The sequence below is a fragment of the Macadamia integrifolia genome, chromosome 1 (genome assembly GCF_013358625.1).
Source record: "Macadamia integrifolia cultivar HAES 741 chromosome 1, SCU_Mint_v3, whole genome shotgun sequence".
In the NCBI taxonomy this organism is placed as follows: Eukaryota; Viridiplantae; Streptophyta; class Magnoliopsida; order Proteales; family Proteaceae; genus Macadamia; species Macadamia integrifolia.
In genome coordinates this window covers 13,699,038-13,724,880 of record NC_056557.1, presented here as the reverse complement: position 1 = coordinate 13,724,880, position 25,843 = coordinate 13,699,038, and the positions used below count along the sequence as shown (strand labels likewise).

Sequence of the window (25,843 nt, the reverse complement as noted above, 5' to 3'; positions counted from 1 at the left end):
AAATCACCAAAGCTGTGGTAACAGTGCCATCATACTTCAATGATTCCCAAAGTTGTGGTAAAGAAACTTGTCAATGTACTATCATCTCTAGCAGAGGTATGGAAGCCATCAAACCCAGACTCAGAGGACATCTATGGCATCCAGATGCAGTATCAAGGCACTAGCATCAATGCCAAGAGAAGAAGAATGGCGCACGGTTTCATTTGTTTCAAAATTCCAAATTTCTTTAGAAATTCTAGTCTTAGTGAGAATTATATTCCTAGTATAGTGTGGAATTCTGTTTGAGTTTTGCTTTTAGTTTCTTTCCACTTCAAACTATTTTTACCTATCTTCGTCTAAGGCTCCAAGTTGTATAAGGTCTCTATAGATACAATCTTGTTTTGAATTGGTTTTCTATATCTCATCAAGTCCTAGTTAATTAACAATCTCCAAACATAATAATATAATGGGGAATTTTTAACTAGTTTTAAGTTAAATAGTTAATTAGTTTTAAGTTAAATATATTGGTTGTTTTTCATTTTTCAAATATTAATTGAATTGTCAAATATTGGTTTTCAGCAGGTCAGTTTATTGTTTCCTAATGGCTCCACCATACCGGTTTAAAAAACCGATCCAAACCGAAATCAACTTGATAAAACAAAACCGGTATCAACCCGAACCCAAACAGCACCGAAACCGACACCGGACCGAAACCGATAAATCCTTAATGGGTCGGTTTCGGTCAGGTCTAAAATCACACCGAAACCGGTGGAACCGGACCGAAACCGCACCAAACCGGACCGTTGACACCCCTATGTTTGACCATGAACCATGGGTGTAAGTTTGATTGATTTGCATTAAATTTGGATATTTCTTTTAGGTTCTGTTTCTGGGTAAAATGAAGTATGTAATCTTTTCTTTAAAGGGATAAGCTCTTCAATAGATTGGGAGAGAAGTGAACAACGCTTCGAAGATTAGGAAAAGGATCAGGCCTATTTGGCTGCTGGATCACCAAGCAAGTCAATTTAACCTGCTTTAAGCTAACATTTGTGGTTCGCAAGTTTTCTGATAATTCCCAATCTTTCCGGAAATGAGTAGAGTGACTAAACTTGGAAAAGGCTGGATCTGCATCTTTTATTGGTTTGCCCAAGGTGAAGGCGGGGGATCCATCCAAGTCCTTTGCAGGAATGGCTACTGAAATGCGCTATACTTGTGACTGGACAAATGGGATTTACAGAGGGTCATCTATCTGATGAGCAATCTGTATAGACCATATACCTGCTGATATAACTGAAAGGATGTTTCCAAGATCATAAAATCTAGACAATCACCTACAAAACCTCTCCCCTATTCACTAACAGTAACAAGTCAACTGAAGATACAAGTTGATAGTCTACTTCCCCATACTTCATGATGAGGATAAACCTGACTCTTACTACTAAGTAATCATGATCTCCAGGGTCAGCAACATGAACTTCTTTAGTATGTTAACCAACCACACCAGAAAATCACTTACTATTTGGACATGTCGGTCAATAATCAAATAACAATCAACCATTAGATATAACTTCTTGTTCTGGTATTATAGCTAATGATTCGACATTAAAGCACAAAGGTCAATTGTCATCCTGACTAATGTGTGCAATCCTCTTTTTCTGGCATTCTGCTTCATATATTTTCAAGTTGCTAAAAGAGCAAGAGTTCCAATATACAGAATTACAGTATTCTTAACAAATCAAATACAACATCAATGCATCTAAAGAAAAACAATTTACAGTAAAAACGATACATACTGTAGAATTACTTACTGAAGTGGGGGAAAAAGGTATCTTTTAAACCATTGACAAGGTGTGAACAGCAATAATTGCATATTCTACCTGGAAAATTTTGAAATTGCATAACCATATGTACAGTACGTGTATTTGGCTTGTTCTGTAGTCATAATACATCCCGTTTGGAGGATCCTAAGATGCCTTCTTGCATTTGTACCTTCTGGCACAGAAGACATAAACCACCAGGTTCATGAAGCTGAGACCAGCCAGGAGCCAAAAGAAGTAATCAAGGTGCCCCTCATTCAAGTTATTGGGTATCCACCCAGGCTGTCCACCTTCAGTTGTTATGGTTGTCACAATGGTCAGGATAAAGGAGCTAAGGTAATTCCCTAGTGCAGTTGTGAGAAGGGACAAAGCACTACATAAACTACGCATGGCATCGGGGGATTGGTCATAGAAGAACTCGAGCTGTCCAATGAAGGTAAATATTTCAGCAGCCCCCACCAAAAAATACTGAGGTATCTGCCATAAAATACTCATAGGTACTGCCGGCTTATGGTCCACCAAGCCAAGAGATTTTGCAATTTCTAGCCGCTTGATCTCTACAATTGCAGCAGCAACCATTGATAGAATTGATATGATGAGGCCGATGCCCATCCTTTGCAACTCTGAGAATCCTCTTTCCTTACATGTGATCTTTCTCACAAGTGGAACAAGTAGTCTGTCATACATCGGGACCCACACGATGACACTAAGTATGTCAAATGTCGATAATGATGCTGGAGGAATGGTGAAGGAACCGACAGTCGTGTCCATAACCATCCCTTGCTCCACAAACATGGTTGACATCTGAGCATAAACAGCAGAAAACACTATTCCAGTAGCCCAAATAGGAAACATGCGTATCAGAATCTTCAGTTCTTCAACTTGTGTTACAGTGCAGAGCTTCCATGGATTGGAGAAGTCCTCTTGTTTAACATCTAGATCTGACACCATGGCAGCTTTGTCAAGGCATCTGTGGAATAATCAAGTTGTCAAGATCTTGCAGGTAAACTTGTCAATGTCAGTCACAGAGGATTGCAAATCAAAAAGATAAATCCTTCCAAAATGTTGATTCGAGCATTCTAGGTGATGTTCAATTAAGAGATTGGATTTGCACTTCGCTAAGTAGGGTGTCCTACCAAAGGCACTCAATATATGCCATTGTATATTTGAATCAACCTGAAGACCCAACTTGCATGACTCTACAGTTAATAAAACAGAAACATTTTTCTGCTTTAGGGCTGTCAACAGGTCAGACTTAAACTGGACCACTCTTGATCCTACACAAATCCAATAAGGAAATTTCATAATTAGATAACCCTAAATGATCCCAATTCAAATACAACAAGGATTCAGATATCCAACTATAAATATGATAAAATCCATTTATTAATTCTGACAGGACCAGAGGAAAACACTGGAAAGAGTTTTCAGCCCATATAAGATATAAACACTCCTTAAAAAATTCTATCACAAATAAATTAACATAAATGTAACATTAAACACGTCTTAAAATTTCCTGAAGATTTTTTGTTTTGGGGGACAGGGAAGAATAAGTAGCATTGGTTAAGGGGAACATACTTGAGTTCATCACTATGCTCCAACTTCCGGCTCCCTTTGATCGCTGAGGTTTTGTCTGGTAGTTCATAGAGCAGAGAACTATCTTGAGGGGGCTCCAAGTTCCACTTCCTTATGGATGCAACCACAACCTGGCACATTCTTGTGAGAGGGCTTCCTCCTGGTTTCTGAAATCTATATAAAGTTGTGCCTGAAAAGAAACTTAAAATGGCAAGGCCCATAAACAGTGTAGGAATGCCAAAACCTAATCCCCAACCAGCATTGTCTTGAATCCAAACGATAAAACTACTTGATATAAGGGCTCCAATATTGATAGAGAAGTAAAACCAATTGAAGAAAGACCCTTTCTTCACTCTTTCTCTCGGATCAGTATCATCAAATTGATCTGCCCCAAAGGATGAGACACAAGGTTTGATTCCGCCAGTCCCAAGAGCAATCAGATATAGACCACAAAAGAAAATAGCATATTGAGCTGGACTAGCAGCTGGGCAAACAGAATCAACGCAGGGAGGAGGTCTGAAGGCAGGAACTGAAGCTGACAGGGTCAAAGTACCCATTCCCTACACAGAAGTGCAAGTTTCAGTCAGCTGTCTAGAAAATACAAAGAGAGGAAAATAGAAGATGAATGAATTGAGAAAAATAAGTGAAGATGTGTTATATGATTACTAGAGATACATCACCCTCAATGAACGTTAAATCCACACAAATCACAAATGGCCCAACATTTCAAGTGGTGGCCCCCCTCATGGACAAAAAAGGCCCAGAATAAGACAGAGATATCTAGCAGTTCAATTCATGTACTGTTTCTGACTTGTAACCTTTTCTCCTTTTCTTTTAAATTAACTTTGACCTTATTCCTTATATCAATCCAAGCCTAATCTCTATACAGGAAAGATAAGAAAATTTTAACTTTTTGAGTGCACAGGTGATGGATTTCAGGTAGAGCTCATTCTGAATTATAAATCACATGTTCAACATATATATTCTATGCAAGAAATCAACATCCCATATAAATTACAATTAAGTTAACCAAAAAGGAAAAAAAATTCAAATATATACTTACAATGAAGTAGATTGTGGAGAAAATTGCAATTGTCCAATATCTTCCCCAGTATGAATCTGCTAAAACAGCCCCTATGAGAGGTGTAAGGTAGCAAGTGCCAGACCAAGTGGTAACATTTCTTGCAGCAGAGACATTTCCTTGATTCAGATTGTTCATGAGATAGGTAACAAGATTTGTTGCAATTCCATAGTATGCCAAACGCTCACAACATTCATTACCTGCATTTTGTTACCAAGTGTCAAAGCTCTAATGGACTCTAGCAGATGTGCAAATGCAGTATGAACAGTGCGTACCCAAAATGAAGGGGCATGCTCTCCAGTTCCCAGTGTTCTGTTTCAACACAGGGTTCCCATTAATGTCAACTGATCCATCTCCAGTGTATGGTCCTCTGCTACCACTCTGAAGTACACAAAAAATAAGTACATGGAGGTATAGTAATAAAAAATCTCTACTTTTGGTATTTCTTATCCTTCTTTTTCTTTTGGGGGTGGGGTTTCTTTCTCCTTTAGTTCTTTTCTTTAGGGGAAATGGAAGAGTTAAGGGAGATCTATATAAGATAAATGGATGATAAACAAATAATTTTTACACATAGAATAGATCTCATTCTTTTGCATTTTAGTTCTATTGCACGTAAAACATCAAATTCTTAAATGGCGTGCTTTATGTACAAGAACTCAATGCATAGACTGAAAATACCAAAAGGCAGATTAGTTTTTTTTTTTTTTTTTCCTGTCAAGACATTTTTTCAAAAACAATGACATGAAAAGTTCAAGTGGCTTGATGAATTGATATATCAGGGGTATAGTCATTTCTCTTTCTTACAGGTAATCCATGTATCACATTGCTGTAATACAGATGTTAGTACAAGGATTCCAGAAAAGGTCCTATACACAGAAGGAATTTCTCTCTCTCTCTCTCTCTCTCTCTCTCTCTCTCTCTCTCTCTCTCTCTCTCTTTCTATATATATATATATATATATATATGCAAATTACTAAGGGGAAGATAGGTCATGTAGAAGGACTCAGAAATAAATTGAACCAAATTTAAAACACCTCCGAAGCTTATATATATATATATATATATATATATGGATGCATCATTAAAACCTTGTAGCCAATTATCAACCATCCTACAAGCAATGTAGATACATGGGCTAAAAGTCAAAGATTAAAGAAAAGGGAAATCATGACTTTGAACCAAGGCTTACCGTAAATAAATCACTCATCTTCAACTACTAATCCAAGTAACTTGGCTATGCAAATTATTAAACATGCTTCACAATTCTTCAAGGGATATGGAAATCATTTCATTTTTGGGAGTTTCTAATAATCCCAACAATGCTCAAAATTAAGATGCATCATGCATTTGAAACTCTTAATACATGAAGGCAGGTCTATGGTGGCATGAACATCCTGCTTCTGAAGGCCACAGGATTGAGGTTTATAAAGGCATTTGTCAAATGAGGCCGCTATTGGGAATGACGAGGGATCATAAAGGTGCATTGCATGCGAGTTGCATAAGTCAGCCGCACATGTTGGGTTAGATTCTGTTTATTTTTCTTCTCTGCAAATATGCGGTACCTTCTCTAATCTAAATCCTAAGGGACAGGGTTTCTTCATTAAATTCATTTAGGGGACAACTCATGTGTTTGAACTACTGCTGCAGTTAAAGTTCAAACTCATAGCATGTTTGTACTCCAACTGAATTTGTGAACATGAGAAACTAAGAAGTTCCTTCATACATCTTCACCAAATACCACATGAGCCAAAAGATCACTGGATTAAACAACTGTCTTCCTCTATAACAACTAGCCCCCAACGTTAAAAAGAAAAGGGGCTGTTGGAGTATGCGATAGAGGGTAAATATAACCTTTGATAATGGAGAAAGATTGGACAATAAAGATTGCAAAAAGCAATTTTCGGAAGCTCTAACATGATATATCTATGGGCCCATTTTCTTCTATGTCCTTCACCATCTCTCTCAATAAGAGATTGATACCCAGGTCCTGAGATTTCAACTTTCTTCAGATGAACAATTTCTGAAACAGACCCACCAAAAAGAAATGCAAGAAACAACAGAACAATATTCTCAGATGATTGAAAGAATAAAATCCAGAACTGAGATACACTGAGGCCCCAATCACCCTTTTCTACAAAATCTAAAGCGAAAGGTTTTATCTTCTGAGACAGACCCACCAAAAAGAAATTCCTGAAACAGAAGAAATGGGTAAAACAAGGCAACAGAACAATATTCTCAGATGATTGAAAGAATAAAATCCAGAACTGGAATACATTGAAATCCCAATCATATCATCCTTTTCTAGCAAACAATCAAAGAAAAAGAATATTAAAGAAAAGAACCTAAAGAAACTAATCAACAAAAGGCTTAAAAATAAAGCAGATAAATCGAACTGACCTCTATAATCCCATCTTCCAGGAGCAATCTCTCTTCCTCCAGAGAACCCATAGAGATGACTATCAACTAAAGTCTGCGTGGGTTGTGTCGAGGGATTAGGAGAGAGTAAAGAATCCTTTGGATTGTGTCTTTGTGGATTCAATAACAGCAGGTTCTATCTATATAAAGATTGTAAGAGGAGAAGACAAGATCCTGGATACATTTTGGAATCTGCTGATGTAAGAACTGGACAATTGGACATGAATCAACGACCTTTCTAACTAAAACTCTGTCTTCATTCAGAATTTCAGTATAGAGGTTCCCAGATTTTTCTCTTCAATCTCCCAAGAAAACAGTTGTCTTACGTTATTCAGGAAAGGCCAAACTTGGAATTACAAGAACCCATGATCAAAAGGGTCCCACACTCCCACTAAATTGATTCATTAGTTCAAAAAGTTCAACTTTAAAATCAGATTCTTTTCTCTTTACCAGAAAAAAAAAAAAAAGTAGGACCCTTTTCGTATTTTTGGAAAAATTATGTGATTACCCACTTTTGAGTTTTTTTTTACAAAATTATCCGTTTTATGTTTCACTTAAAAAAATTATCCAACATTGAGTTTAGGTTTACAAAATTACCCACTACAATGTCTCTCCCTCCACTGTTCACATTGTTTGTCATTTTTACCCCTGACCATACTCTTGGCTTCTCACTTACGTGTCAACTTTCCTTGTCCAGGTACAATAGTTGTTGATAATCTCCATTCTTCATTATTTATTATTGAACCTTGGTGATACAATTCTACAATCTCTTCTACAGGCTTGGATTGTGAAGGAGCAACTCAAAATTCATGGTTTCTGAGGAACCTTAATTTGCACCGAAAGAAAGAACAGTTCGGGGATATTACTCTTGAATGTATTATATTTTTCCCTTTTAATGGGAGTGTTGGTTTTGGTGGGGAGTGAGGATTTATTTCAAGGATCCTTGAACTGTGTTTGACCCTTCTACCTTTTCTTAAGGCTTCATAATCCATTTCTCAGTCTTCCACCATATCTGATTTCATGTTTGTTGATGATTCCAAATTAAATCAGAGATATACAAATTGTTGCAGGTTCTGAGGGAATATATGTAATGTGTTGTGAAGGGGTTGAAATATGACCTCCAAATTACCTTTTAAGATCAAGGTTTCATGTCTGATCTCGATGCCTAAGTCCCCACTGCTTGCGGTATGTAATAAGGGTTTCTATTATTCTTTTTTTTTCTATTGGGATTTTCTTATTTCTTCGAAATTGGAATTCAACATTTTCTTTGTGAGCAGATCCACTCGCAGAGGCAAATGCAGAGGATTCAGGAGCTGGAACGAAAGAGTATGTACATGTTCATGTACAACAACGGAATGGAAGGAAAAGCTTGACCACCGTGTAGGGTTTGAAGAAAGATTACAGTTATACCAAGATCTTAAAGGATCTCAAGAAAGAATTTTTCTATAGTGGCACCGTTGTCTAGGACCCTGATATGGGTCAGGTATCTTTTACCTTCTTCATCCTAATTTGACTGGCTATTTCTTTATAGTTGGTTCTACAATTTTGTAATTCTGTCAAACAATGTTTGACAATTTGGTATCAAGAATAGGTGGGATGGCAAGAGTAGGGTCAAGGGTAAAAATGTCAAACAATGTGAACAGTGGAGGGAGAGACACTGTAGTTGATAGTTTTGTAAACCTAAACTCAATGTTGGATAATTTTGTTAAGTGAAACGTAAAATGGATAATTTTGTAAAAAGAAACCCAAAAATGGGTAATCATGTAATTTTCACTTCTTTTTTTGTCTTGCCATTTTGAGTGCAAACAAGGTTTTAAAACTCGAGAATCATACCGATTTGAATTGGATGATATTAGTTGACATCACTACACCAGACGAATTTTAACCTTTTTTTTTTTAAAAAAAAAAATTAGTATTTTAGACCATTTGCCCTTATACTGTATTAATGGATCGAATTGCTCAAGATTGGGGATCAATTTCAACTGATAATGATCAGATCCGGGTAGTCTATCAATTTGATATTAATTTTTAAATCTATGGGTATAAAACGGATTTTTTTAACCGAAAAAACTAAGAAAATATACTAAGCCCTAGACGGCAAAAGGAAAGATCATCGAGATAAAAAGATTTCCACAAGTGGACAATTCATTCAGGGTTCTACATGTGAAAAACAAAAATTTTATTTTTATAGAGTTTGGAGACTCTCAAAATAATATTATAAGAAAAAATTATTATGCTACTCTTGTACAGAATCATTTATATCCTTCTCATACAAAAATAGTAGGACCCACATTGACTTTTTTTTTTTGTTTAGAAAGGTTCACACTGATATTCACTTGCTAATTCTATCCATGTGGACCCAAAGACGATTTTTTATTTTTTTCCTCCAACCTTTCATTGGTGTAGTGTGGTGTGGTGTATAGAATCTTTGTTACACTTCCCTTGTAGGAAATCTTTCCCACTATATTATAAACAGATCAGAGGATTATAATTGTATGATCATGTCCTTTTCTTCTTTCAATAGTGACAATAGGCTGATCAAGCTAATAATGTTTGTTTACTTTTGGGAGCACCAACCATGAGGTATTTGTGTAAAAAGATTATGGAAGAAGGTTCTCTAAGTAGGTAGGAAAAAAGGAAGGCATGAAGTGTGATGAAATGAAATTCTTACCAAAAAAAAAAAAAAATGTGATGAAATGATTTCATATATAATAGGGTAACAAAGTCAAATGTAAGGAAAATATACATAGTATAGGGTGTTAAATTACCCTTCCTCGCTCATAAAACTTTTTCTCAAAAATTATTTACAAAAAAATCCAAATCACTATGAAAAATTCTTGGAAATATGAAGATATAAACCTATAATCAAACATCCCTAAAAGCCCATAGGTTAAAAAAAAAATTCCCACGCCAAGAAAAGGACAATAATGTCCTACTTCGGTCATAGAAAACTTTGGAAACTCTCTCTCTCTCCTTCTACATTTACTCCAAATCTCCTTACTCGAAGGGATTTGACTCCTCTCCTTAGTGTCTATCGTCCATGTATTTCCCATGGCTATCTAGGTGAGTATCACGTGACGAGGCGATGATCCAATGGTTTTTTGCCATGTGTCGCTCGCCCAAATAGCTATGTATCAACTTAGGCAATAGGCACTAAGGAGAGGAGCCGAATCCTACTCAAAAGTTTCTTTTCTGATTGATAAATTTTCACCTCTTTTTTCCTATTAATTTTTAATCTGTAGATTACCCTACTCCCCTCTCTCTCTTCTTCTACATTTACTCCAATCTCCTTACTCAAAAGGGATTTGACTCCTCTCCTTAGTGTTTATTGCCCATGTCTTTCCCATGACTATCTAGGTGAACACTACGTGACAAGGCGATGATCCAACGGTTTTTGGCCATGCGTCGCTCGCCCAGATATCTATATATCAACTTAGGTAATAGACGCTAAGGAGAGGAGCTGAATCCTACTCAAAATTTTCTTTTCTTATTGATAAAATTTCACCTCTTTTTTCCTATTAATTTTTAATTTGTAGATTATCCTGCTCCCCCTCTCCTCCCCCCTCCCCCATCCCCCATCCCCCAAATCGGAGACAAAAGTACAGAAAGGGAAAGGACGAAGGAATAAACACAACATATATACAAATACTTAAAGACATAAAACAAAAGATGGTGGTGTTGGATGGATTGGCAATAAACCATTCAATAGAATTGAATCGTTCTCACATCTAAATTGGATAGCGTACACTCAAATGTAATTTGGAATTTTTCAATAAATGAGTATCAATCATTCAAGGGAAATTCCTAGATAGGGAGTGGGCGATAGCGATTGCAATCATATATATGAATTAATGGGCAGGAATTTGACTCCTCTCCAATGTATCCAATGCCCCAACATGCATCGGATCGTTAGGAGGACTCGGACATATAACCTAGGTCTTGCCAGCCATCTGATGAGCATTGGACGGGTTAAGGTGTTGGAGAGGATCCTGATGCAATGGGTGGACTTGAATGTGCTTTCGAAGGGGAGTGGTAAAAGCGAAATTGTTATTTTTAGGTTCAAGATGTCAAGTATGATGCTCTTGATGGAGGACATTTTCAATGGGTTGCAATACATATTTTTAGGTTTTTTTATTAGTAAAAATAGATAGAAAAAAGAATCCAGCTCCTCTCCTGAGCGCTATTCACTCAAGTTGACTCATAGCTATTTGGGCGATCGACATATGTCTAAGTGGTGATCCAACGGCTATGCTTTCACTGACCAGAACAAAGGCGTAATGCCCGGAACCGTTGGATCATTGCTTGAACACGTGTCAATCACTCAACTAAAAATGGTAAAACCTAGGCGATCAACGCTTAAGAGAGGATCCCTATCCTAAAAAAAAAAAAGAGGTATTTTGGGCTGAACTATGTGTTACACGATAACTTCTCATTTTTTATTATAAATATTAGTTGTCCCGTGAATTTGAAAAATGAGTTTGGATCAAACTTTAATAATTATTATCTAGGAGTGTAGCCTCTACTGGTGCTCTCCTCTCTTTATCTCTCTCCTCCCCTCCCCTCAAATGACCTTCTTACCCCGTAATGATTCCTGTTCGAGGGCATTCATTGGGTGCTTCTACACACATAAGCTACACTCACGAACATGGAACACTCTCCATTTCTATATGGTCCTGTTGTTTTCTGATTGAGACCTAAAGTACTTGAAGGGCACAGGAGGCAAGTGCACAATAACTATCAAATCTTAAAGGGCTATTTTATCCTGATCAATTCATACTACTCTCGGCTGCATCATAGAGGGCATTTACAGTCTTGAGGATATAACGTCAAGTGACACAACTCATCCCAACTGTTCACTTGAGTTTCATGTATTTTCATTTTCCTCACGTCGTGTACAATGCTGTTGTTAGCCAACTTCAACAATTTGTCAATAATATAAATAACTTTTCATTCCCTTTATTGGAATATTTTAAACAAAAAGGTCCTTTGAGCTGACCATAGAGGGTACACTAGCATCTTCTCTCTCCTCACATGAATAACATTTCTACCCCTCTATTAATGAAATTGTTTCGTCGCTCCTCATTGATCCTCTCCTTAGGCTGCTTGCTCATAAAACCCCTTCCTTCGTTTTTAAACTAATTTCGCTTCCCTTTTGCTTGCAACAAGTGGAGGCTATACTTTTCTTTTCCAATGAGTCCACACATGGCATTTTTTCTTTTCTTTTCTTTTCTTCCTTTTTCCTTTTTTTTTTTAAATCCACTTTAACAACACTAAGTGAAAAGGGAAAATCTTCACTTACAGTTTTTGCATGGTTTCAAATATCAGAACAGGCTCAAATGGATAAGGCAATTCAGATAAGAATCTATAGAGACCATTCCTGTAAGGTGGATGTTTAAGCTCTAGAAATAAACTTCAGATCATATCTGCACTTGAATACTAGATGAAATACTAATAATTGATACAAAAATAATTGTAAGTTTTGAAAGTTGCCCGAACAAGTTAAATCCAATTTTTGCCCACTCTTCATGTGGCAATGGCAAGTTCACTTCAATTGCCTATAGGCAAACTTCACTGGGAAAATCTCCAAATTCAATTGGCTACAGAGACGCCCTATACATTAGATGACAATTCATTTGTACAGAGGTGTATCGATATACATGCAACTTCACCATTACAGAGGTTCAACAGGGGTTTTAATAATTAAGCAATTCGGGTGATCCAGAATGATCAAAATCAGTTCTTGTACATACCTGTATTCAAAAAGAGCAATTCTCAGAGTACTATAATAATCTTAACAAATCAAATTTATACCACAAAGCCACTGGTTTCATATTTTTTTCAAGTTGCTAAAAGAGCAAGAGTTCCAAAATACAGAGTACTATAATAATCTTAACAAATCAGCATAATTGTACATTAATGCTTTTCTAAAGGAAAACAATTGACAGCGATGAAATACATATTGAAGAATTACACCAGAGGTTTGGAAAAAATATATCGTCAAACCATTGACAAGGTGCAACAATATTTGCAGATTCTACCTGGAATCATATGTACAGTATGCGTATTTGGCTTGTTCTGCAGTACTAACACATCCTGTTTGGAGGATCCTATGGTGCCTTCTTGCATTTGTACCTCGAGGCACAGAAGACATAAACCATGAAGTTCAAGAAGCCAAGACCAGCTAGGAGCCAGAAGAAGTAATCAAGGTGCCCCTCATTCAAGTTATCGGGTATCCACCCAGGGCTTCCACCTTTAGTTGTTATGGTCGTCACAATTGTCAGGATAAAGGAGCTAAGGTAATTCCCTAATGCAGTTATGAGAAGTGACAAAGCACTACATAAACTGCGCATGGCATCAGGAGATTGTTCATAAAAGAACTCAAGCTGTCCAATGCAGATAAATATTTCAGCAGCCCCAACCAAAAAATACTGAGGTACCTGCCATAAAATACTCATAGGTACTGCCACCTTTTGGTCCACCAAGTCAAGTGATTTTGCAATTTCTAACCGCTTGATCTCTAAAATTGCAGCAGCAGACATTGCTAGAATTGATATGAAGAGGCCGATGCCCATCCTTTGCAACTCTGAGAATCCTCTTTCCTTACCAGTAAACTTTCTCGCAATTGGAACAATGATTCTGTCATACATCGGGACCCAGACAATGACACTGATTATGTCAAATGTCAATAATGATGCCGGAGGAATGGTGAAGGAACCGATAGTCGTGTCCATAGCCATCCCTTGCTCCACAAACATGGTGAACATCTGAGCATAAACAGCAGAAAACACTATTCCAGTAGCCCAAATAGGAATCATGCGTATCAGAATCTTCAGTTCTTCCACCTGTGTTACAGTACAGAGCCTCCATGAATTGGAAAATTCCTCTTGTTTAACATCTAGATCTGACACCACAGCAGCTTTGTCAAGGCACCTGTGGAATAATCAAGTTGTCAAGATCTTGCAGGTAAACTTATCAATGTCAGCAGTCACAGATATATGAAATTAAAAACGATTAACCTTAAAAAATGTCAATTCAAGCATTCTTAATATTCTGTTAGTATATATTCGACATACATTGTAAAAGTATTACATTCAAGGAAAATAAGATTTTTTTAATTTTTTATTTATTTATTTATTTATATTTTTTTTTCGGAGATGGGACTAGGTGATGTTCAATTAAGAGATTAAATTTACTCTTTGCCAAGTAAATTGAGTGTTCTACCAAAGGCAGTCAATAAAAGCCACTGTATATCTGTATCAACCTGAAGACCCAACTTAAGATCCTACAGTCCATACAACAAAAATATTATTAACTTCTTTAATTAGCTCATACATCTGAATGTGTAAAACTAATACTCTATGCATACAGAATAAATTAATCTAACTTCTCTATTCTCATACAAAATCAAAAGAATCACAGGAAACTTGACTAACTACTTTACTACTATTTTAATTCAACCAGTCTAATTATAAACAGTTACAATTATTTTGGATATTATATATATTCTCAAATCTTTGAGGCAAGGCTCAATTTTTTTTAAAAGGCAAGCAAAATGAATATCATAGGTAAAGAAGAAAAAGGACAGAATTAACTCCCCAATTAAGAAACAGAGTAATATCAAGGGTCTGGAAAATTCTCCAATGACCATGTTAACAAACACTTTTGCACATAATTATAAAACTAAAATGTAAAGAAAATAACATTTTAGAACTTCTGACCTAAGATTTTTAACATTTTCTGAATTACAATGAATTTTTATTTTTTATTTTCTATTTTTTTTGGGTGGGGGGGGGTGGGGGAGAGAATAAAGCACTGTAGGTACAGGATATACCTGAGTTCATCACTATGCTCCAATTTCCGGCTCCCTTCAATTGCTGAGGTTTCTTCTGGTAGTTCATACAGCAGAAAACTATCCTCAGGGACCTCCAAGTTCCACTTCCTGATAGATGCAACCACAACCTGGCACATTCTGGTAAGAGGGCTTCCTCCTGGTTTCTGAAATCTATATAAGGGTGTGCCTGAAAAGAAAATTATAACAGAAAGGCCCATGAACAGAGTAGGAATGCCAAATCCTAGTCCCCAACCGGCATTGTCTTGAATCCAAACGATAAAACTACTTGATATAAGAGCGCCAATATTGATAGACAAGTAAAACCAATTGAAGAAAGACCCTTTCTTCACTCTCTCTCTCGGATCAGTATCATCAAATTGATCTGCCCCAAAGGATGAGACGCAAGGTTTTATTCCACCAGTCCCAAGAGCAATCAAATATAGACTGCAAAAGAAAACAGCATACTGAGCTGGAGTAGTGTCTGTGCAAACAGAACCACTGCAGGGAGGAGGTCTGAAGGCAGGAACTGAAGCTGACAAGGTCAAAGTACCCATTCCCTACATAGAAGTACATGCAGTCAGCTGTCTAGAAAATATAAAGAGAAGAAAATTGAAGAACCAAGTAAATTAAAAAAAAAAAAAAAAATGAAGATGTATTATATGATGACTGGACATACATCATCCTCAATGAACCTTCAATCCACACAAATCACGAAGGGCACAATATTTCAAGGGGTAGCCCCCCTCAAGGACAAAATAGGGTCCAGAATAAGATGGAGATTTCTAGCAGTTCAATACATGAAACGTTTTCTCTCACTTGTATGCTTTCTTCATTTTCTTTTGAAATTAGGTATTACATTGGCATAATTCCTTGTAACATCCATACAAGCCTAATCTATATACAGGAATGATAAGAAAATTTCAACTTTTTGAGCTCACAAGTAATGGATGTTAGGTATAGTTCATTCTGGATTATAAATCTCATGTTAATCATACATGTTCTATGCAAGAAATCAAGATCCTACAGAAAGTACTAATTAAATTAACCAAAAAGCAACAAAATTCCAAATATGTACCTACAATGAAGTAGATTATGCAGAAAACTGCAATTGTCCAATATCTTCCCCAATATGAATCTGCTAAAACAGCCCCTATGAGAGGTGCAAGCGAGCAAGTGCCAGACCAAGTGGTAACAGTTCTTGCAGCAGAGACATTCCCTTCATGTAGTTTGCTTGTGAGATAAGTAACAAGATTTGCTGCAATTCCACAGGATGCCAAGCGCTCACAGCCTTCAGTACCCAGAATGAAGGGGCATGCTCTCCAGTTCCCAGTGTTCTGCTTCAACACAGGCTTCCCATTAATGTCAACCGATCCATCTCCTGTGTATGGTCCTCTGCTACCATTCTGAAGCATACAGAAGAAAAAGTACATGAAGGTATTGTTATAAAAAGCTCCATAACCCTCCCCATAGGATAGATCTCAATGGAGTAAGAAAGTTCCAAAGGGAAATGACGAGTTACTGTAGTCTAAACAATATAAATGGATGATAAATATATAAGCTTTACACAGGATAGATCTCACACTTTTGCAGCTCAGTTCTATTGTGCATAAAACATCAATTTCTGAAATGGCACCCTAAGGGTATACATGGTGTGCTTTGTGTATAAGAATGACAATGGTTAGTTTACAGATTACAGATTGAGAGTACCAAAAGGCAGACAGGCTCTTTGTTTTTTTGTTTTTTATTTTTATTTTTTTAAGGTAATTTTTTCTAAAACATTATATGAAAAGTTCAAGCAGCTTGATGCATTGGTATATCAGGGATATAATCATTTCTCTTTCTTGCAGGTAATCCATGATCACATTGCCGCCCGCAGGACAGAGGTTAACAGCAGGAAAAGGTCCAATACACATAGAAGGAATTCCTAGAATTCTGCAAATTACTAAGGGGAACACAGGTCAGTTAGAAGGACTCTGAAATAAGCTGAATCAAATTCAAAAACATGTCCAAAATCCTCTGTGGTGGGGTTGGTTGGCGGTAGTTGTACACAAGTATGTTTTTTTGGTGTCCAAGCATATGTGCATTGCTTTAAGTAAAACTTCATCAATCGCCATGTCGTCACAATCTCTTTTCTCAAAGATACTTTATGTAAGGGAATTTACTTTTTTGCTTTAAGTAAACTTTATCAATCGCCATGTCATCACAATCTCTTTTTTAACTGTTGACACCAACTCAATTGTACACCATTTGCAAAAATTCCATCCATATGGAATTAATGATTTTGACTCTTTATGACTTGGCAACAGTTAAACATTCTCAGTAAATGATTAGATTGTATTAATCAATCAGTGTGATCCAATCTTGTGAACAATAAGATAACACTGATTAAAACAATCATTGAGATAAAATCTTGTGCTTGAGATCAGATTCTTTCAGGAAATCTTTGCTTTTTCTTTTATAATTATCATAAGAAACTTATAGACTCATTGAACCATCCCACAAGCAAAGTAGTTACATGGGCTAAAAGGAAAGATTAAATAAATGGGAAATCATGACTTTGAATCTCAGCTTACTCTAAATAAATCACTCATTGAACTACAAGTAATTTGGTTATTTTAATTAATTAACTTTATACATTTTTTAGGGATATGGAAACCATTTCATTGTTGGGAGTTCCGAATAATCCAATCAATACTCAAAATTAAGATGCATATAAAACTCTAATGCATGAATGCAGGTCTATGGTGGCAAGGACATCCTGCTTCTGAATCCTGCAGGATTGAGGGTTTAGAGGGAGTTGGAAAATGAGCCCGCTATTGAGCTAGACAGTTATAAAGGTGCATAAGTCCATTGCACATTTTTGGGTTAGGTTCTCTTTCTCTTTTGTTCTCCGCAAATATGTGGCACTTTCTATAATTCTAAATCTAAGGGATGGGGTTTCTCTTATTACATTCATTTCATAGGCGACATCCCTTTTGTTTAAGCTATTTCTGGAGTGTGATTCTGATTGAGTTGGAGAAATTCAATCCAGCATATCAAATGGCCAATTTTTTTCTAATTCGGTCTGCAAAAATGAACTACAACAACGCCTAGAAATATCTAGAAACAGTAGAGGCATTGAAATAGATGCTGAAACTTCAAAGTTATCTAGAGGAATGCTCTTATTGTATATACCAGAACGATCTCATCTACCCAGAGAAAAAAAAAATTAATATGATTGTTCACACTTCCAAATTAATAAACTAAACCAAACTCTTGCCCATAATGAGCTGATATTTCCAAGCTTACAGGAGAAAAGAAAAATGATCTTGCACCCCATCTACAATGAAGTCAATACCTCAATATTTGAAAATAAAAAGAGTATACTACTCCCACCCCATGATTAGAGCATCCATGAAAAAAAACAAAAAAAAAAGTGTAGAAATGTACAGTCCTCCAATAATCTAAACGTAAACGATCAGACAAAAGCATCAAAACCCAAAAATATTCAATCCAGTAGCCTTGGTTGAGAAAGCCTCGGTATCTGATTCAATCTGAACCAGTAAAAAAAAATACTGAGAAAATGGAGATGCAGATAAAGTTCAAGCTAATGGCATGTTTATACTCCAAATAACCTGAGGAGATCATGAGAAACTACCAAGTTCCTTCATATGACTACACCATATACCATACAGGCCAAAAGATCACTGGATTCAACACCCTTTCTCCTCTGTAACAACTAGCCACTGACCACCTTCCCTGCCACCCCCACTCCAACCCTAAACTCTCAAAGCATTGGGGAAGGTGGGAGTGTGAGATGGAGGGCAAACAGTCTTTGATGATAGAGTAATTGCACAATAAAGATGACAAAACCCAATTTTTGGAAGCTCTAATATGATATATCTATGGTCCCATTTCCCTTCTCTCAATAACAAGGTCTTGGGATTTCAATTTACTTCAAATGAACCATTTCTGAAACAGACCCACCGAAAAAAAGGAACTCCTGAAACAGCAGAAATGGGTAAAACAACAAAACAGAACAACACCCTCAATTAATTGAACATATAAAATTCAGAACTGGAATACACTGAAGTCCCAAGCACCCTTCTCTACTCTAAAGCAAAAAATTTTAATAAATAGAACCTGAAGAAATTAATAAAGAAGATGAATCGAGCTTACCTCTATGAGCCCATCTTCCAAGAGCAATCTCTCTTCCTCCATAGAACCCATACAGGTGATTACTATCAACAAAAGTTTGGGTGGGTTAGGTGGAGGGGATTTTGGAGGGGGAGGGACGAAGGAATCCTTCTGTCTGTTGATTCAATAAGAACGGGGCTATATAGAGGAGAGGCAGGACATGGGTTCATTGAGAAATCTGCTGACGTAAGACTGGACATCAGGCAACATCTTTCCAACTAAAATCATATCTTCTTCATTCCAAAATTCTTGGTCTCCAAAATTTTTCTTCAATCTCCCAAGAAATATTTTTGGGTAATGAGAAAAGAATTTTGTTACTGTTAATAAGATCAACAAAACATGATCAAATGGGTCCCACTATAAGATAAGATCCTTTTTGGTTGAGTGTACTGTTCTCTCATTTTGGAAAAATGAAGTTTTTATTTTTCAAAGTTTCGATTTTTCTTCAATCTCCCAAGAAGTATTTTTGGGTAATGAGAAAACAATTTTGTTACTGTTAATTAAGATAAAGAATACATGATAAAATGGGTCCCACTAAATTGATTAAGGGATTAGTTTAATCCTTTTCTGTTGAGTGTACTGTTCTCTCACTGGAAGATGCTGTTTTTATTTTTCGAAGTCTCTGACATTCTGGAATGCCATCATAATTCTAATTCATACAAATCAGATGATTATAAGAGTATCTGATCATAACTTCTTTTTCTTTTTTTCTTATTTCATACTTACAATTTGGCTGATAAAATTAATTTTATTTATTTAATATTGGGACCCACAAACCATACGTCCTTAGTTTGGAATTTTGGATATAGCAGGGACAGCTATACCAACACGTTGGGTGTTTTTCACAACTTTCATGAATGAAATTATTTACCAGAAGCCAAAACTCTGAAGATTCCTTCTGATAGAAGTGGGTGTATGGGGTGCAGACAAAGATAACGTCCCAAAAAAGGCCCATACCTTAGCGAGAAGACTATAATGCTCTTAATTTTTTATTCACCCAAAAAAAAAAATGCTCTTAATTAAGTGCGTAGGAATACTTTGGTCAATTTTAATATTTTATTAACCTACATTATAGTGTCACATGTAGGGGTGCAATAGGGTCGAGTTGAGTCGAGTTTCTTAAAACTTCAATTCAACCCTAGGTGCCTAAAACTAAACCTAGGTCTATTCCAACCATATTAGGTTCATGCCGAGGCCTAATCCTATCGGGCTCATGCTAACCCAACTCTAATTGGTCTTGATTGGGCCAAGTTGACCCCCAATTGTCCCTCATACTTGCCGCTAATCTTGAAGACCTTTAGCATATATATTTTCCCTTCTATTTCTCTTGACAAAATGTTTCTGGAATCCTTTCATGTGGCTAAAATGGTCTAAACCTTAGTCATTTGATTAAAGTAGACATACATCTTTGTTAGTATCAAGACCAGGGGTGTCAATTCGTGGCCCGACCCGACAGAACCGACCGTTTAAAGCCCGGCCCGACCCGGCCCGTTTATTAAACGTGTCGGGCTTGAGCCCGGCCCGTTTATAAACGGTCGGTCTCAGTCCTGATACTTGGACCATCAAGCACCCGATCGAGACCGACCAATTAATACCCGACCGAGATCGGTCTATTTTGCACCGGCCTGGCCTGGCCCGGTTGTAAGATACCTATTTTAACCCCATATGAAAGAGTTAAAAAGAAAAAAACCAAAAACCCTAGTACCTTTCTCTTCATTTAACACTGTCGCGGCCGCCGCTGTGGTCTTCGTCGTCGTCGATTCGCCATTCGCTTTGTTTCTCTGTGTTTGTCCGTTCTCGCTTTCTGGGGCAAAAAAAGAAGATATATTACCTTTCTAATCCCATTAAATGGAACTCTAGAATGCAGGTTTCCCAAGCTTCCAATCTCACGATCCGGGCTTCGGCTCAGCCTCTCCCTCTCAAGAACGCAAAGGAACTCATCAATTCTGTCCAAACATTCATCCTTGATTGCGATGGTGAGTTCGTACTCACTGAATTCAATTAACTGAAGCTGAGATTGCTCTTAAGCCATCTGGAGTTTTTGTACATATTCTTAAATTTAATCCATCAAGCTCCAATAGACAAGACTTGTTGCTCTCGGTGGGTTTCAGTAGAAGGGGGGGGGAGAAGTTGGGTTCAAATTCTGTTCATAGCAAGAGGAATTTTTTAATCAAGGGCGAGCACGGGTTTGGACTCTACCTCTTTGTTTTTGTGCTTGAAGTTACATGGTATTTCTCTTGATTCCGGATCATTTGTGAGCTTCTTGTTTTGAGCTTCATGTAAATATAACTTTGAATTAGTCAAGCAGTCGCTATGGCTGATTTGTGTGTATTGCTTATCCTTCCTCTGCTTTCTCGAGTAACTATTTTTTATTTAGGGAGACATTTCTTTGGATCTCTCTCCTCTTTCGCTCTGAGATTTTTCTCTGTCAATGAGACTTTTTTCCCCCTTTTCTGATGTTTTTTGTTCTCCTCACTGCATATGGATTGTTTTATGTGGAACCTACTCTTTCTCTCTCTGATTTTCACTGTTTCTATGCATTTTCTCTGCTCAAGGTGTTTTTACTTTCTCGCAGGTAGTGGTACATCCTTGATCCTTCTTGGAGGAGCAGGTTCTCACACGTCAACGACAGAGACAAAGCTGTTAGTTACTTTTCCTATTCACTCGTTTGCTTTTTCTATTCTTTAAAATTTTCTTGTAGAATTCTATTGATGCGTAGCATTGTGATCATCCGCAGTAGCTTTTTCTTGTTCTTGTTATTGATTTTAAGGTATATGAAATCCACCATCTATTGTTGACACTCATTGGCTAACGAAGGAAAATCTAAACATTCTAAACACAAGCATTTAAATCTGTCTGTCTGTCTATCTCTCGCTCTCCATGGGAACCGGATGCCTGTCCAACGTTGATCTATTTTCTTGCTCGGTAAACCTGGGCCTAAGTTATGCTTCTAATTAGGTGGTTATGTTTGGCTTAAGTAGGCCATTCCTAGAATTCTATAATTGTTAATCGCATGATCAGTGCATATCTTTCTTTTTTCCTTGATCTAGAAATCTGTTTTGAATGGTTTCACTATGGTTTAGACTTTAGAGTTGCGGTGGTTCCGTGGTTGGATGTTTATATGACTTCTGATTTGGATGTATATGACATAGTATATCAGGTCTACCTGAATACCTGATGAATCCATTACCTGAAATTTTATTTATGCTTTTCTTTGTTCATGACAAGAATCCATGCTATGCTTTATGAGCTCCATTATTGTTTCTTCTTGATGAATTTATCACATAAATTCCATACCGTGTTTATGTTCATGAAAATAAAATCCGTACATCACTTCCTAATTCACTTTTGATGGATCAATGTTTTCGGTTGATCTTCCCTTTGTTGGTTTCTCATTTGTTTGTTGTGAGTTTGAGAGTCTAATATTTGTAGATGCTATGTGGGTTAGTATCGATTTTGAATAGATATTTGGTTGAATTTTAAAATATGGTTCTCTTTTATTTTCATTTAATTCCCTCAAGGAGCATCCCCTTCGAGGAATTTAATGATGTCATCATGTACTTGTTGGGATTAATATTGAGTTACTAACCGTTTCTTTGACATTATTTGCTCCACTTGATGTGTATGAAATTTTATTTACTGATAATTCATGTAGAAAGCATGTTTCACTGATTACATAATAATTTTTTGGCATTTCGATTGTAAATATATCCATGCCTTAGATTATGATATCTATTGCCTAAATGAATTGAAACGATGCAAGACCTTAAATTAGTGGGGATTTATTTTTTACTGAATAAATGTTAAGTCTTATTAACATGAATTTGAACAATATTGTTTTATTTTGAGGAAGATTCAATTTATATTTATTATTTTGCATTCTATTGTTGTTTTATTCAGTTGAATTACATAATGTCAAATCAAAAAGATCAAGAAGTTCAGATGTCTGTTAATGAAGTAAACAGAGGGAATGGTTTTTAGTCCGTCTAGTTCAAGAACTGCATCTGATCATAATACTGGGCCAGTTGTTTCATCTGCTACAGTTAGTACTTTACCAAGAAATAGGAAAAAAACTCCCATAGTTTGGAAAGAGTTTATTAATATCCCTAAAGACAAAAATCCCGATGGAAGACAGAGAGCAAAATGAAAGGCTTGTGGGAATATATATCTGGCTGACTCATCTATCAATGGCACTGGTAGTTTGAGGAGACATCTTAAGTCTTGCCTCAAGCGTAAAAATAATGATGTTGCTCAAATGTTATTGGGTGGAGGTGATGGGAATGTGGCACTGAAAACTAAGAGGATTGAAGCAGATGTAGTTCGAGATATGATTACCACACTTATTGTCAGACATGAGTTTCCCTTGGTATTCGTCGAGTATGAAGAGTTTAGGGCTTTGATTTCTTATCTTTACCCACAATTTAGTCCTATTAGTAGGAATACCCAAATGGCTGATATTTTGAAGTTGCATACTAGAGAAAGCAAGAGGATAAAGGATTTTTTGAGTTCCTTCAATGGTAGAATGTCATTGACTACTGATTTGTGGACTTCTGTAACAACTGACTCCTATATTTCTCTCACTTGTCATTATATTGACACAGAATGGGTACTACATAAAAAATTATTGAAATTTTGCATCATGCCACCCCCACACACAGGAGCTAATATATGTGAAATTGCTTCAAATATATTGTTGGATTGGGGCATAGAGAAGAAATTGTTCTCTATTACATTAGATAATGCCGGTGCTAACCTTTGTTTTATTGAGCACTTGAAAAAAAAGTTTGGTATTAAAGAAGGCATTGTTGTGTAGTGGTGAGTTTTTTCACAACAGATGTTGTGCTCATATATTGAACCTAATTGTACAAGATGGTTTGAAGTGCATTGATGAATCTATACATTTTGTTCGATCGAGTGTAGCATATGTGAAGGCATCTCAAGCAAGGAAAGTAAAGTTTCTTGAATGCTGCAAACAATTGGATATACCAAGTCAGAAAGGGTTGCATGGAGATGTTTCCACAAGGTGGAACTCGACTTATCACATGCTTGATTCTGCCATTGTCTATCAGACTGCATTTCAACAACTAGAGTTGGTGGATAAAAATTTTAAAGTGTGTCCAAGCAATGAGGATTGGAAAAAGATTGAACACTTATATTCCTTTTTGAAGCCTTTTAATGACATTACTGAATTATTGTCTGGGTCAAAGTACCCAACAAAAAATTTGTATTTTCATAATGTATGGAAAATACATTTGTCTTTGTTGAAAACGATAAATCAAGGAGAAGACTATGTGAAAAAGATGGCACAACAAATGAAAAAGAAGTTTGATAAGTATTGGGACTCATATAGCATCATTTTAGCTATTGCTGTTGTATTTGATCCTCGTTACAAGCTAATCTTTGTTAGGTATGCTTTTGATAAGATATACAGTTTGGATTCAACAGCAATGGAAAAGTTTAACCTTGTGAAATCGACCTTAGCACAACTCTTTGAAGAGTACCGGTGCATGGAGATAACTGAGGAAGAGAGAGGATTACAATCACATGCTATTGAGGACAATACAGTTGGAGATGTTTTAGATTGGGAGGTATAAATCATTATGTTTTTCTTTTTTTTTGGTTGTTTTAAACATATATTTTAATTCAATATATTACATTATTCATTTTGATTATTTTGTTTTGTAGGAGCTATCTATGTATGAGAGTTCTACTACTACTGTAATACAAGATAAATCCGAATTAGATTTATATCTAGAAGAGCCAAGGATTAAAGATCCGATCAAGCATTATGATGTATTGGCCTTTTGGAAGTCACAAGGATCAAAGTATCGTGATCTTTCTCGGATGGCACGGGATGTGTTGGCTATTCCGGTATCAACTGTTGCTTCTGAATCAGCTTTTAGTGCTGGAGGTAGAGTTATTGACAAATACAGAAGTAAGCTTTTGCCTACAAATGCTGAAGCGTTGATTTGCCTTCGAGATTGGATGTTCGGAGTAGACTTTAGAGGTAATTTCAAACTATGTAAATATACATTTTTCATCCGTTAAACAAATGTTGCTTCGTCACATTTTTTTTGTCATAATCTTAATATCTTACATGTCCTCTTCTTCATTTTGTACACTTTTAAAGCTGAACCGGTTGATGATGCCAGTGATTTGGCTAATGCTTTGGGGAATGTGTTGTCTTTGGATGTGAGTGGTGATACTAATATTACAGTAGAACCTACACAAAGATCTTCTAATGCCTCTACTGCAGCTAATGTTTAGTCTGTTAGGTGAAATTCCATGGGTAATATCATTCTTGTTCTTTGATTATGACATATTCGCTATCTTTTATCTTTACATTTACTAATGTTTATGTTTCATCTATTTTCTATTAGGTGGGATTGATGTTGAAGCACTCCAGATTAGACGAAATCAGGATAATTTTGAGTCATGTAACTAAATATTTAACTTTGGGGATGTTTGGATACGAATTTAAGATTTTTTGTGATATTTCTAAATATGTTAATTGTGGGATGCTTGGATAAGAATTTAGGACTTTTTATGATTCTAAATATTTTAATTATGAGATGCTTGGACAAGGATTTATGACTTTTTATGATTCTAAATATTTTAATTGTGGGATGCTTGGACAGGGTAAGGATTTAGGATTTTTTATGATGTTTTTAAACAATTTAATTATGAGGATGTTGGATCAATGCTTTGGATTTTTTGTGATGTTTTTAAATATGTGACTTGGAAGAGAGTAGATTCCTCTAAATATGTTAATTGTGGGATGCTTGGATAAGGATTTAGGACTTTTTATGATTCTAAATATTTTAATTATGAGATGCTTGGACAAGGATTTAGGACTTTTTATGATTCTAATTATTTTAATTGTGGGATGCTTGGACAGGATAAGGATTTAGGATTTTTTATGATGTTTCTAAATAATTTAATTATGAGGATGTTGGATCAATGTTTTGG

The 25,843-nt window shown here is 36.3% G+C and overlaps 2 protein-coding genes across 7 annotated transcripts; one reads left to right on the top strand and one right to left on the bottom strand.

Moving 5' to 3' along the window:
* Positions 1–1,617: 1,617 nt before the first annotated feature.
* On the bottom strand, positions 1,618–19,177 carry LOC122080260 (protein NRT1/ PTR FAMILY 8.3-like). Of its 6 annotated transcripts, none has more exons than XM_042647228.1 (5): positions 18,857–19,177; positions 4,728–4,833; positions 4,435–4,652; positions 3,375–3,931; positions 1,618–2,766 (listed from the first exon to the last, which is right to left on the bottom strand). In XM_042647228.1, exons 1-5 carry the CDS (start codon positions 18,905–18,907, stop codon positions 1,944–1,946), a joined length of 1,755 nt encoding a protein of 584 aa, XP_042503162.1. In that variant the 5' UTR covers positions 18,908–19,177; the 3' UTR covers positions 1,618–1,943. The 6 variants fall into 6 exon arrangements, 5 of the variants coding, with proteins under 5 accessions (XP_042503162.1, XP_042503155.1, XP_042503168.1 ...); XM_042647221.1 differs by lacking the exon at positions 18,857–19,177 and adding an exon at positions 6,850–7,170; XR_006140657.1 differs by lacking the exons at positions 1,618–2,766; positions 3,375–3,931; positions 4,435–4,652; positions 4,728–4,833 and adding exons at positions 12,283–12,617; positions 12,906–13,797; positions 14,699–15,255; positions 15,778–16,101 and having other exon boundaries at positions 18,857–19,171.
* A 4,997-nt stretch (positions 19,178–24,174) lies between these two features.
* On the top strand, positions 24,175–25,369 carry LOC122066245 (zinc finger BED domain-containing protein RICESLEEPER 2-like). The gene is made up of 4 exons (XM_042630095.1): positions 24,175–24,462; positions 24,560–24,881; positions 25,005–25,149; positions 25,255–25,369. Exons 1-3 carry the CDS (start codon positions 24,175–24,177, stop codon positions 25,139–25,141), a joined length of 747 nt encoding a protein of 248 aa, XP_042486029.1. The 3' UTR covers positions 25,142–25,149; positions 25,255–25,369.
* Positions 25,370–25,843: the final 474 nt, after the last annotated feature.

Coding starts and splice junctions, on each gene's coding strand:
- LOC122066245 (XM_042630095.1), top strand. CDS start 24,175: ATGGCACAACAAATGAAAAAGAAGTTTGATAAGTATTGGGACTCATAT. Junction 24,463..24,559: donor GAGATGTTTTAGATTGGGAG/GTATAAATCATT, acceptor TTTGTTTTGTAG/GAGCTATCTATGTATGAGAG. Junction 24,882..25,004: donor GTTCGGAGTAGACTTTAGAG/GTAATTTCAAAC, acceptor ACACTTTTAAAG/CTGAACCGGTTGATGATGCC.
- LOC122080260 (XM_042647228.1), bottom strand. CDS start 18,907: ATGGGTTCTATGGAGGAAGAGAGATTGCTCTTGGAAGATGGGCTCATA. Junction 4,653..4,727: donor AGCATGCCCCTTCATTTTGG/GTACGCACTGTT, acceptor AACAAAATGCAG/GTAATGAATGTTGTGAGCGT. Junction 2,767..3,374: donor GAGCATAGTGATGAACTCAA/GTATGTTCCCCT, acceptor ATTATTCCACAG/ATGCCTTGACAAAGCTGCCA.